This window comes from Anoplopoma fimbria, chromosome 16 (genome assembly GCF_027596085.1).
Source record: "Anoplopoma fimbria isolate UVic2021 breed Golden Eagle Sablefish chromosome 16, Afim_UVic_2022, whole genome shotgun sequence".
NCBI lineage: Eukaryota > Metazoa > Chordata > Actinopteri > Perciformes > Anoplopomatidae > Anoplopoma > Anoplopoma fimbria.
Window position 1 is genome coordinate 12,297,038 of NC_072464.1, and position 13,440 is coordinate 12,310,477.

At 39.5% G+C, this 13,440-nt stretch overlaps 1 protein-coding gene across 1 annotated transcript in view; it reads right to left on the bottom strand.

Moving 5' to 3' along the window:
- The window catches only part of osbpl6 (oxysterol binding protein-like 6), a 35,306-nt gene that overhangs the window by 7,294 nt on the left and 14,572 nt on the right, over positions 1-13,440 (bottom strand). Inside the window, exons 3-14 of the mRNA XM_054614727.1 lie at positions 10,509-10,631; positions 10,020-10,073; positions 8,829-8,942; positions 8,557-8,730; positions 6,129-6,267; positions 5,879-5,982; positions 5,495-5,587; positions 4,331-4,499; positions 3,195-3,325; positions 1,511-1,618; positions 965-1,096; positions 71-158 (exon numbers count right to left, since the gene is read on the bottom strand). Of these exons, the coding sequence (XP_054470702.1) occupies positions 71-158; positions 965-1,096; positions 1,511-1,618; positions 3,195-3,325; positions 4,331-4,499; positions 5,495-5,587; positions 5,879-5,982; positions 6,129-6,267; positions 8,557-8,730; positions 8,829-8,942; positions 10,020-10,073; positions 10,509-10,631 (1,429 nt within the window). The remainder of the gene's footprint in view (positions 1-70; positions 159-964; positions 1,097-1,510; positions 1,619-3,194; positions 3,326-4,330; positions 4,500-5,494; positions 5,588-5,878; positions 5,983-6,128; positions 6,268-8,556; positions 8,731-8,828; positions 8,943-10,019; positions 10,074-10,508; positions 10,632-13,440) is intronic.

Sequence of the window (13,440 nt, forward strand, 5' to 3'; positions counted from 1 at the left end):
CTCCTTTATTCATTTCTAGCAGGGATATTATGGAGGCTTGATGCTCATGATGGTGCAGGATTGGACCTACTTTGTCTGGAGACGTTATCAGTCACACTGGCGTTGTCCTCTGAAATGTTATCGCTCACATCGCTGACATATGACTCATCGTCTGAGCCCTGCGAGGGGAAACAGGTACAGAGCGCAGTGAGTCAGTGCGGTGGAGTACAACACAAACTCTGATCAGACCAGCAGACCGTCGTAGCAGTTTGCCGGCGGCTAACAAACTGCAGCAGTCGTCGGCTAGCTGTCCCACTGCAGTAATCCCAAGATGAGGCGCTGCAGCATTTTCATACTTTATATATAGCAAACACAATGAGGCCATTGACGCTGCCAAAGAGGAGCATATTGTAGCAACTTGTTGTAATAGCTTCTATTACAGTCGCCTGCTACGGGTGATGGTTTGACCAGCAGTGAAACAGCGGTCTGAATGGGCCTGCTGTTGGAGCTGGGTGATGAATTTTCCTTGGTGAGTAATTCTTCAACACGGCTCAATGCAGGCCTGGGGAACTACAATGCTTAATGGCTCTTCAGAGACCATCTATTTGGAGCAGGTTGTTTGAAGGAGTTTAAAAGGGAGAAGGCAGAAATGATTGTGTGAAGTGATGGTACAAGCTGCCTTTTTTTAACAAAGCTAGAAGATACAAATCAAGAGGAACAGACAGAAGAGGAGTGTTATGATTCTGGGACTGAGGGATGAACCCGTGGGTTTTTTTTTGAGTTCCTGTTATTCCTGTTATCTCTACTTTTCATGCTTCCCTCAGTAAACGCTGACTAACTCCAGCTCCACACAGTCATCACAGTGTTTAATCTGGCTCCTCAGCAGCAGGGCTAGTTCAACCCCCTTCCTTCCTCTACAACCCACCCCTAATGGTCTAAACTGCCGTCCTTTCCTAAACACTTATCTGTCTCAACTCTCTTATACCTCGTTCTCCGACGAGCTGGCTGACAGAAGCACTTCCTGGGCATCAAAGAACTCAGAGACAGACTCCGACATGGAGAGTCGGCTCTCATTAGAGGCCTGCTGAGTCAGAGGGATCCCCATCTGTTCTCCAGCCTGCAGGAGAAACACAAGCAAACACACAAGATGTTCAGAATGCCTTGCTATGACGGCAGGTTTAAGAACCGAAACAGACCTGAGCAAACACAAACACCGTCAGAAGACGACACGGGAGTTCATCTTGCAGCATGTGTATCCTTGCCAGAGGGCAAGCTCCCATCCGTTTCTAATTAGTCATTTTTTCCATTAACCTTGATGTCAGGTTCTGCATAGAATAATGATCCTTTAAGCTTACCTCTCAGAGTGTAATGGATAACCATCAGTCTATAAGCACAGGAATCAATAATGCGACTGATGAATGCATGATGCAAACACTCCAACTACCCGGTCAGCCTTGGAAGCCTCGTTGTTTTAACAGTGTAAGAGTCAGAAATGTGCTCTGTCAGCGACAGATCGACCACAGAGACCTACCTCATCAGGTGTGGAGATGATGTTCACACTGACAACTTGTTCAGTCAGGACAGATTCAGAGTGGATGCGGCTGAGTCGGGTTCGAAGTTCTGCATTTTGGGACAGGGCCTGAATTACAATAAAAGTAAATAATAAAAGTGTAGTTTGATTTCCACGTGCTTTGTTGTTTTTCTGTAACTGCTTGGTAGGGGTGGAGGGAAGGTCTAGTGTCTGATGCACTAGATGTAGATACTTTGAAAGGCTTATAATAAAAAATTAAATTGCAAAAAAAAAGAAAAGAAAAAAGGATTGGATCTTCTTCAAGGATATCTCAATTCTCTCACACGATAAGTTGCTGGCATTCCTCTTCTCCATACTGGCAATGAAGCGATCCCTTACTAAAGAAACTACTCGGTAAAAGATGGCGGTCATAAGACAGAGTCACCGGTTACTTGAAGCTAATATGACGCCTCGGAACTCGGGTTAGCCAAAGTTACAGTTATTTTAGTATAAAATGTCCTCTTTGTGATTCCATGGATAGTGTTTTCTTCGTGCGAAGACAAGGATACCACTTCTTTGACAAATTCAAGACTGCTGAAGCCCAACTTTGAAATACATCATTGCACAGAACGACAACAAGGTTTTTTTTGTTTGTCATCTTTGAGAGGATGTCTCTTCACAGCCAATTTTAACAGGAGGAATGCTTACAATGGGAAATGAACTCTCTACACATGCATATGGATATATGAATTTTGTATCAAGATAGAATTAAGAAATATCTGAACCTATTCTCATTCCTATTTAAAACAGATAACAAATCAACGAGCTTAAACATGCTAAAAAGCTTAGTAAAGCTGAGGGGAACTGTAGAATGAGGAGATAATTATCTGTGGGTTCATCAATACAAACCCTGTAGATGCAAATCGTCATATGATTTTAAATATACACACTTTGATTATAGCCTCTTTAAGTAAATGTGTACATGTGAAATTATAAGTCAATAAGACAAAATGAACTCAGAGATTAAAACAGTTGACATCAGCAGCTGTAGCTGTAACAACCATGAATCCTGGTCGTTAACTTCCCACTGAGCTTTGCCACAAAAACGTGACCTCCAGCCTACAACAACATTGTCACAGAACTATCCAATTAGGAACAAAGTGGAGATAAAGCAGAAGAAACATTTCACTGAAATGATGTTGACTGTTAGCAGAGGAACAGTCCAATTAAATCACTGAGGTAGAGCGACAGCCCTAAGGAGTCGAGTTAATGAACTGCACAGCACATTTTTCTCTCTCAATTATTATGGGGAAAGATGATTGAACTTTCACTGTTCACTTGCTTGTGCTCTCAGCTCCACACGTCATCTTTTTCAATTGTGATTACAGTGTCTGCTTGGATGACTGCTTGAACTGTGGCTTGTGTGTTTCATCTGTCAGTCCGTCATCGTGAGAGTATCTCATAACATGACAACTACAAAATGGGTTTGTCTTAAAGACAAGGAAAGAGACATGGCTCAGATTATAAGGTTATTTCCCCATTAATGTCCTTGATCACTCCGGGCGATTTCATGTTAACACAGCATCATACCAGGCATTACGAATGTGAAGAAACCAAATATGTCAAAACGGCTCAGATTAACTAACCCTAACTAATAGTAAAAAAGAACAGGCATCATGGGTAATGGTTGAAGATGGCCATTTACCTGTGACAGAGACTTCCTGAGGGAGTTGATCTGGGCTGATTGGTCTGACTGCTCCTGGTCCGACAGAATCTGTTTGATCTTTTCTTTCTCTATGGCTACCGTGTTGAAGGCCGACTTCAGCAGAGAGTGGACTGCACAGAGACGGGATGAAACTATATCAATATCATATACAATCACAGTTTTTCTCTATTTCTCTGTCACAATCCTCAAATGACAAACATTGTCCTCAATACACATTCCACATTCTCTTAAACGGTACATGCTTTTATTGTTTATTTCACACAGAATTAAGAAATGTTTTGATGTTTGATTAACAATCCTGACCTACTTCTCTCCTATATTGTGTTTTTTTTATTAAATTTGTAAAGCGCTCAATAAATAAATCATATTTTCATTATTATGATTATTATAACAGTTATATTCAATAAAACCAGTGAACGCATTGCGTTAGTCTTGGTTCACCAAAATTTACTTTCCAGGTGATTTATATTTCTCTCAGGTATATTAAACAACATTGTTTATAGTAAATTATAATGTGTTAAAAAGAAAATCACAGTTTATTAAGACTTAAGCTTTGGTCATTGTTTCTATATGTTACTATACATTTTACTAAGTGAATTGCTGGTATCTGGGAAAATGGTGACATCGCTTTAACAAGTCATGAGAAGAGAGGTTTTGCTCGACTGTGTCAATCACTTCATATTTGGAGGCAAAACTGATAATAATCATATGCGTGATTTTGCTCATAATCCCTTACTGCAGAGAAAAACTTTGTCAAAGTTGAACAAGAAAGCTGGCCGCTAAACTGAGGTGGATGTTAAAGAGGGTCGGTGATAAATGTATTATTTATTTATTTATTTGACAGGGACGGTGCACACCTTTTTCGATGTGCGAGAGTTAGCTTTAAACTAATTGTGTGTTTGCTTTGTTTCCTGTCTTCCTTTTTTTATTCTTCCAAGATGTCAGATATTAACTTCATAAGTACAATGACTACAAAAACAATTGGCAAAACTACAGTATGAAAAGTAGATCTAGGTTGTAAGAGAGCAGGATAACTAAGATTTACATACCAAATTAAAAACACTTGGACACATCTCGCCTAACAACCCTGCAGCCATGCATAATGCCTTGCCTACCTTTCTGGGCGATTGTGCAGAATTCCTCCTGAAGTTTAATGTAGTCACTGGCACACTCGACACTGTCTGTCAGCCGGGAGACAGGAGGTTGAAAGTCCACCAGCTCGGCACACAGGTTGGGGTTGGATGAGTGGAGACGGACAGGGGACATGCTGGCAGACAAAGGGACCTGGAGAGAGATGAGGACCACAGAGGACCACTGTCAGTCAGCTGAGGGGAGCAATACTGTGCTGTGTGTCTGAAAGAAGCAACTGTGAAGAACAAGAACCTTTTTACCATAAGGCCAAGTTAACTCAGAAATGCACAGTATAATGATACCAGTTATTGCATCAAAGTATCTGACATGTCACATCAACATGTTACACTGGGGAGCAGTGAGATGCCGTCCTATGCATTATTTCAATGGACAATGCCAAAACAAAATACCTGCATCCTTATTCTTCTGCACCTACTGATGATAATCTCTCTGAGGTCAAATTTATGAAGGTTCTCATTAATGAAAGTCATTGGACATCGATAAATAGTTAATCAAAAGCAACAGAATGTGCAGTTGGTCCTGTAGATGTGACAGAAGCGGCCTTTGAACAAGTCCTGCTTTCTCTGACTTACTACATCTAGAAATCTCTAAGGACTAAGACTATTGGGGAGCTTTGAGATTCTGTGATAACAAATCTATTCATGTGACAAAACGTCTTGAAATTGGATGGTTAAAAAGAAAGGCAACAGTGTATGAAAGCACATTTAGTCCTTTCAGAAAGTACAGATGAATATATTAGGCAAAATAAGGGAAAAATCGTGCATGCCGATTGAAGAAAAAAAAAGATCAAGAAAAAACCCAGACAAAAGAAAATGCTCTGTTGTAAAAAGAGCAGTGGGAGTACATTTCACCACTTTTATATTGGAAGGTAACTGTACTGTACTTTATGTGCAACATATATCCAACCAGATCACACCCTACTGACTAAATAGTGGATTATATAGGGAGTGCACCTTTTTGTAGAACTGCCCGAATATATAGTGAGAATGTGTTTATGTGTTTGTTCAAACTCAAATCCAACAAAGAAATCGATAAATACAATATATGTTATTATATTCGCTAGATATTTACTTAGTGCTGTGTTTGTGACTTTATGTGGCAGAACAAAAATCTGAAAAATGAGGTACCTGAAGCTGGAATTTTGCATCTTTGCCGACACTTTTTGTTCTCCATCTTCTGTTCAAGCGCTTCTCTTTCTTTGACAATTCTACACAATTGGTCTTTGTGACACACGTGGATCAAAATATGCAAAATGTAGTTAATACAGCAAACACATCACAAATTAAGCAAAAGTATTGCAGTGAAATGGCAAAAACAAGACAACATTCACACAATGAGTCGCAAACAAAATATTGAGTTAAATGCAATGTGTGGTGTCAGCAAAAAGGTGTTCTGTGAGCACAGAACACCTTTTTGTTGTCTAGACAGGTAGTCAAGGTGACTTCACTGTAAAAAGGCCACTTCAAAAATAAAGTATGCATGTGTGTGTTTTTCTGTGCATCTTTTGTTACCTGCATATCTGTGAAGTTGGGCGCTGACTGGGTCCTTTGTAGAATCTCCAAACTCTGCAATAGCCGGCTCAGCTCAGTCAGATTGGACTGACATCTTGCAAGCTCTGAAAATATAATTCACACCCGCACACATTCAGTGTTTTGTGTAATAAAATGGGGTTCAATCCTTCTCTCAGGGTTGAGAAGACTTACAATAGCCTCTTTATGAAATCAAATTTGTTCCCAGCATGAGGGAGAGAATTGCACTCACCCTCTGAGCACTTATCCATCTCCTCCGATTCCTGCAGCCAAGCAACCACCTTGCTCTGGCCGTTACTGTAGGAGGCAGGCAGGCTGCTGTTGCTACTGGGGGCCACCGGCTGCCACGGCAAACTGCTTGGCTTGGCCTGCTGAGGGGTGAGAGGAGAACAGGCACTGAGATGAGCTACTTTTGTTTGTAACTTCATGTCAGAGTTAACTGTACTGTGATCTAAACCTTGATCTAAATCTTGTTAGTGGTTACACTGGTTTTGAACATACTTCAGTTCAAGTGGTAATGGCATTCTGAAAGAAGGAATATTCTGGACTCTGTTAAAGATGCCAGAAACTCACAATTCCTCTAACTGATGTCTTTGAATTCCTTGTTTGTTCGATTAAGTATCAATCATTACCTTTGAGAAGCTGGAAGCAGCAAATATTTAGCTTTTTTTTGTTCTTAATAAATGCATTCATCAAACTTGTTGAATTTTCTGTTAACTGGCTCCATATTTAAAAAATATAAAGTATGTTATTTTGTCTTTGTTGTTTAAACCAATTTATAAAAATGCCACATCGAAATAACATGTTTTACTAATATCTTATTGGTTGGTTAGTCCCATAAACAGCAAGAAAGCAGTTAACTTTTCTGAACAACAATTCCATAAGTGCCAGCTATCTGCCAAACACCTGACTAGAAGGTGTGTAGTGCTATTTGTTCAAGTACTGGAGCGCACCTATGACACACACACAAGGTGTATTTGTGGAGAGGGAGACATCCAGTTATCAGAGCTCATCGTAGTCTCAATTTCAACTTCATTTTTTTTAAGCAAAACAGTGTCTCATGTTTTAGCCTTGAAACACATTGCAGTGCAAACGCTGTTGTGTCACATTAATTACTGAACTATTTGACCGTGTACGAGGTAAGATATATTAGAAATATTGCTAAAATAGTGTTGTCCAATATAATCATATAAAGGGTTTTACCAAATCAATATATTCAATTTTCTATCAGTATCTACCTGATGGGAAATGATACACCATCTGTCTTACACCAACCAACGTCCCGCAAACATTCTGTTCTGCATGTTTAATATCTCGTGGGCAAACTCATTAAATTAAGCAATAATTAAGATCTTTATCCTTGTAGAGTTGACTAATCACTGTACACAGCCTACCTGTCCTTGTTGGGGGATAGCTTTAGATAAAAACATAAAACAGTGTGCGTTATAGCTTTCAGTCCTGAAGAACATTCATATTAACTATATTCATTGGTAACCAACCAACATATGATGATTCTCCCTCCAAAGCTCTTTGATGTAGCAGTTAACTCTGACTCTAGGATTAGACACTTAGACTCTAGGATTAAGCTGTTCTTCTGGGAGCGCTCATCAGGCTGCAGCCAGCTGCTCTGAATCCAGATCCTACTGATCACCTCTAATGGCCTGCATGAGAGCCACACTCCCTGGAGAACCTGCTCTGGCTGCATCCTCACATTTACACACAGTTCAGACACGTCAACAACGACCAGGGACCGCTAAACTGAGTCTGGACAAACAACCCGTTATATTCTCCTAATGATCTGGACACAATTACCTGTCCAATCATTGTTACTGCATCAGGCAGATATCAGTCTCTACACATTCACAGCCAGTAGTCCATCAAATAGCCTCACAGATCACCGCCATGGTCACAACAAGGTTACATTGAGTAAATGATTGGCTTCCCTACATTTAAACGGTTGACAATTTCCAAGATAATTATTAAATTTACACACAGCCAGTTGCAGTATTTGTATGGAAATGTAACTATTAAATTAAGGTAAGTGAGAGGACAACAATTCACACTCTAAAGTTATCATGTTGGTGATCCCAACAGAGACAGATACAATCTTGTCTGACCTTTAAGATTTTTTGTCATTAGCGTGAAACGTTCAGTTCCTCTTTTCTGGAAGATAGTTTGGTAAACTATCACAGTTCCCAATGAAAACAGAACTAGAAGATACCTCCTTCCCCATGAAGTACCCTTCTTGAATAAGTAAGTAAACTCTGCAGAGAGCACAGAGAGAGAGAGAAACCGATCTGAATCTTGATACAGACTAGCAGAATGAAAAACATTCAGGCTGCTTTGATTAGACAGGTCCATAACAACATTTAATTTGTAACACTATGTTTTAGTTTTCAGCTGATCTCTGTGAAGAAAATTCATCTGCAATAATTCTGATGATTAATCATTTTAAGTATTTTTCAAGCACAAATGTCAAAAAGTGTCTGGTTCCAGCTTCTACAATGTGAGGATTGCTGCTTTTCTCAGATAAATTAACATTTGAAGATGTCACCTGCAAAATACATTTCTCCTTTTTTTTCCAAACATTTTTTTTTACCAGAGGATTTATTGATTGATAGAAAATATTAATGGTACGATTAATTGCTGGGTGGGCTCACCTTGACTTCATGTGCCACACTCGAGGCAGGTTTTGGGGACTCCATGGCAGCTGGGGGAGGAGGAAACGTTCGCATGGTGGCCTCCCGGGGAGATCGCACAATCTCGTTCTGTCTGTAAAGCCGGTGATGACGCAATTTGGAAACCCAGGCATCGAAGATGTCTTGAGATTTGACCTAAAGGGGAAGATAGCTTTCAACTCTGTCCTCGGCTGACCTGCTGTCCCATTTATCGCTGCTGAAATTATAATATTGACCAGTCCCATCAGTGTTACCTTCAGGTGATAGATATGCTCCTCGGTGTCCAGGTCGATGCGACGGGCTCTCTTCTTGATGGACATGACTGAGAGGCCAACGTCGATGCTGCCATGAAGTTTGCCTTTTTGGATCTGAAGTTAGTGATCAACACATCAGTGTACTAGAAGCACAGTTAACTCCAGGTTTACAGTTAGTGAAATCATTTGTGCACAAGTCGTTTTTATCTGCAATTACATATACAACAAACTTCTTTCACACTAAAGTCTGAAGAAACCAAAGAAACCACCATTCTGTTGATCACTTGTATTCTCTTTAAAGTAGCTGTGTTGCCGTTGTTTGAACTGTTAGCACCGTTAGTTCTGAGCCGCTGGCTCGTGCTCACCATGTTGAGAGCCATTTAGAGGCAATCAAAATGTTCCCAATCTCGTATCTTGCACCTTAAACAATGTTTCAGTCTTCAGGTAAAATTTGTTTAGCCAAACAGGCAGAGCTGAAACAGTTAACTGATTGATTGATCATTTAATCTACACACATTTTACCAGCAACAATTTTGATAATCAATAAACTGTTTCAGTTCTCAAAATTATAATTTGGTAATAAACATATATCCAAATGCAGGATGAAAAATTGGTGTGGTGCCAATCAAGCAGAAATGACAATCATTTGATATTGATAGTATTGATATAAAATCATACAATTGACAGCAAATTAATGTGTTTGGGTTTTGGACTGTTGGTTGGACAAAAAATGTCAAGATTTCTCTTTGGGCTTTATAATGAGGGTTATCTTTCATTTAAGATTATGTTTTACGGCATTGGACACTATTTTCTGAGCTTTTATAGCTCAAATGATTTATCAACGATTCAAAGAAAGTAATCAGTGCATTCAATCAATGTAAATTAGGGTTAGCTGCAGCACTACAAACAGCACTGGCACTTATTGATCAGTTAATATTTATGAGGGTCTGAGAACCGAAACGTGAGAACAAGTGATCCACAGTAAGATTCTTTGGTCTCTTCACAGTCATGTGTTACGTTTCAACTTTTTCCGTAAAATTTGAGCTTTCCTGCAAAGTGACATGGCGTGCTGAAACACATTGAACATTATGACCTGTGCTGCAGCTGTTTCTGCTGACTCATTGTCGACCAAGCTGATGTCAGGCCAGGCTGCCCTGTTTCTGCCTGTGGGTTATAGTCAGGGTTACTTACATCAATGGGGGACTTGGAGTACTTCAGGATACCATTGTCCAGGACAAAAAAACGCTGCAGAGAATATAAGCACAAAAATATTGTGTTGGTTGAATAACAGTGCAGGCAGACGTTGAATACATATATAACATTGGACCTGTTCTTATTGTGGATTCAATTCGTCTACCATTTATTCTCTCATAATTAGCTCTGTGTGTTCTGCTCTGTTTGTTGTGAGTTCAAATATGATGGCAACAGCGACTGGTTTCCACTTGCATTCCAGTGTTTTGAGAAAAACAACAGCTAAGCTGATGATGAAGTCTGTGACTTCAAAGGAAATATTGCTAGGAGAAGAGGCCCAGAGAGGGTAAAGCAAGGTGAATGAAAAGGGGAACTTACCGTATTTCTTTACTAGACAGCAAACTGTTTAACATTCAAGGAGCGGCTGATTTTTAAAGTGTTTTTGCACCAACAAAAGCTTTTGTGTCTTGCTTTGTCCGTGGATCTTACCTTGTGCCAGCCTTTAAGGGGCCATTTCCGCTTCTTCAACATGAAACCCTCGTGTTTATCAGGCCTCTGCACGTTGCTCTGGCCGATTTTCAGCCCCTCAATGATTTCCCAGCTATCTGCCTCCTAAAGAGGAATAAAAAGAAAACATGGTGTCAGAACTAATTCACTCAATCCTCCAGAATAAGAAGAAAACAGGGGATACAAATCCTGTAATGAAAAGAAGAGATGCTTATGTCATGCCCAAAGTATGAAAACCACAGAAATACACTTGACGCTTCTTTATTCTTCTCACCCCCGTACCACACATTTAAAGAAATACGGCCCCATTCAAATTCCAGCTGCTTTCTCAGCATTTCCACTCCATTAGCTTTCTCCTGACTGTGCTCTTCCAGCTGCGAGTAGGTCTGTAAATCAAAGTGACATCTCTGGAGTAGGAGGACAGCAAAGTCATGCGGGGACAGGTAAAAGATCACACATGATCCATTCAGCGTCTTTCAAATGTTATTTTGTGCTTAAGTCTGCACATTTTTAACTGGCATCCTTCATTTTCTTGTACATGTCTATCTACATCTATGTTTGCAGGGCTGCCCTAACGAAATCAATTATTTGACTAATTAGTTGTTAGGGTTCTTGGTCAACCAAACATTTGATTTCTATGGTATTCATTTACTATAAACTTGTTTTTCATGTTTATGGATAACCCCAAAAATATTTTATGTTGAAAACTTACTAAACAATCCTTGTCCTTGTTGAGCAGAAACATTTTTTATGGCCCTGGTAAACAAAAAAAACATGTTTTCTTTGGTATTAATTTGCTAAGAATTAGTTTTGAATGGTCTTAATTAACCTAAATGGTAGCCAACAGGAACTCCCCCTGTTGAGCATTTATTATCAAAATGTAATAAATGATCTACAAAACACTAATGTAGTGGTAAGCAGACATCAGTGTTTATTAATGTATCAGTCAACAATTACTTCTCCTCCTGTGGGCACCAATAAGTGGAGGCAGACAATATAGTAAAACACAGTTGTTATAATATAGAATTTCATAGGAGAAGTTGTTAAACATATCTTTTTTGCTGTGTGCAACTACATTAAAGTAATACTACAACTGTTACCGGCTGAAGTGGGCAGGACTCAATTAGAAGAAGGTGATGTCACTTATGTGCACCAATCAGGATTTATCAACATTTGAATCAAAATCGGATGAAAGTTGAGAGATTGTTTGCGAAATAAAAGAAATAAATGCTGACCATCATTTTTAAAAATGTTTTTGGTTTATCAATCAAGATAAACCCTTATTCTCTCGGGGTGCAATGTGTCAGCTAGCTCTGTGATTCACAGCTTCACAGGAGGGAAGTTATTTTTTGCTGCTATTAGCGCATAGGAGACAGGCTTGTTGAGAAGCAGTTAATTTACTAAATGCCTCAGATATTCCCAGTATAATCAGTTTTGAATCTGGCACCAGTAGGATAGTAAAAAACTGCAGTTTAAAGTGGTTTCTTGACATTTGTCACAGAGAGGGGAAATATTGAGGAACCGTGAAAATAATGGAGCATCAAGAGTCCAAAAAAGTGAGAGTAACCAATTTCGATTCAAAACGCAGTTTATCGTCTGACTGCAATAAAGTCTGCCACTGCAGTAAAAAACATAATTTGGGGCAGTTACTCATCAGATTAAGTACAATACTAATAAAAAGGGAATGTATCTTTACGCAATTTTTGCAAAATAGGTCAGATTTTTCAATTCATACTTGAATCAGCCCTTATGGCGAAACCCACTACATGCACAAGCATCTTCTGAAAACCAAATATTTGCCTGTGCCTCTTCATTGCTTCGTGTGTTGCTGCATCCTCCAAGACAGCTCGTTGGGATTGCGTTACAACACCCGACCTTGGCTTGCAGGACATTTAACAAAAGGAGACAACAGCTTGTTTAATCTAATGACCGGCCGAACAGATCTGTTTGTTGATGAGGTCATGTTTCTCTGCCGACGGCTGCCCCTCCCTTCAGTGGCTCTGTTCAATTGAGGAAGTGGAGGAGCTCGACTTCATTAGCAAAATGTACATCACCATTCAAAGCAATCATGTCATAAAAGATAACGGTCTACTTATGATGCCCGAAGCAATAACGTCATTATCAGTTGAACAACTCAACTATATAATGTGAAATGATTAATACATCCACACTTCTATATTCAGACCATGACAGCCTTAACATTACGAGCACACTACCTAAGAGGAAATAACAAGCAACAGTCTTAGAGACACGCTTTCAGACAAACTTCCTGTGTGATGTCTGGTGCGTTACAAACAGTCTTTCAACTGGATCTGAATTGATAAATCAATACTGCACTAAATAAAGAATGGCTTTGTACTGCAAATATTGCAATCCAATGCACTTTCCTGCGAATGGTTTTAAGATCCGAAACCATTAACATTAAATCAACAAATTCCTCATGAGGAACAGTCCACTCAACCTCTGGCTCCACGTAAATACCAAAGTATACGCCAACTATCGGCTTTATATGGAAATGACTGCTACAGTCGGAGGATTGGCTTTTGTTATTTGACCCTAAATAAAGAACTGAGTTAAGCCAAAGTGATTTCCTGCACTCTGGTCACATTCATTCATCTTACTGCAGAATAATTTAAAGCTGAATGAGCCGGTCCCTCTTGGTAAGTTTACCCCTTTAATAAAGGATCTTGAAGCAGACTCAGTCAGAAGCTGTCTGCTTTTCTACGTCAATATTTTGAAAGGTTTGCTCCATGAGCTTGGTCGTTTGATGCTGGATAACTTTGAATTGATTTAGTTTTTTGCCTTTGTTTCTTTCTTGTCATATATGTTGAACTATATGGTAACAATAAATTACTTTTATAATCCCAATCATCAACTAAATCAATCCTGTGTAAGTCTTCTTGTATCCACTACC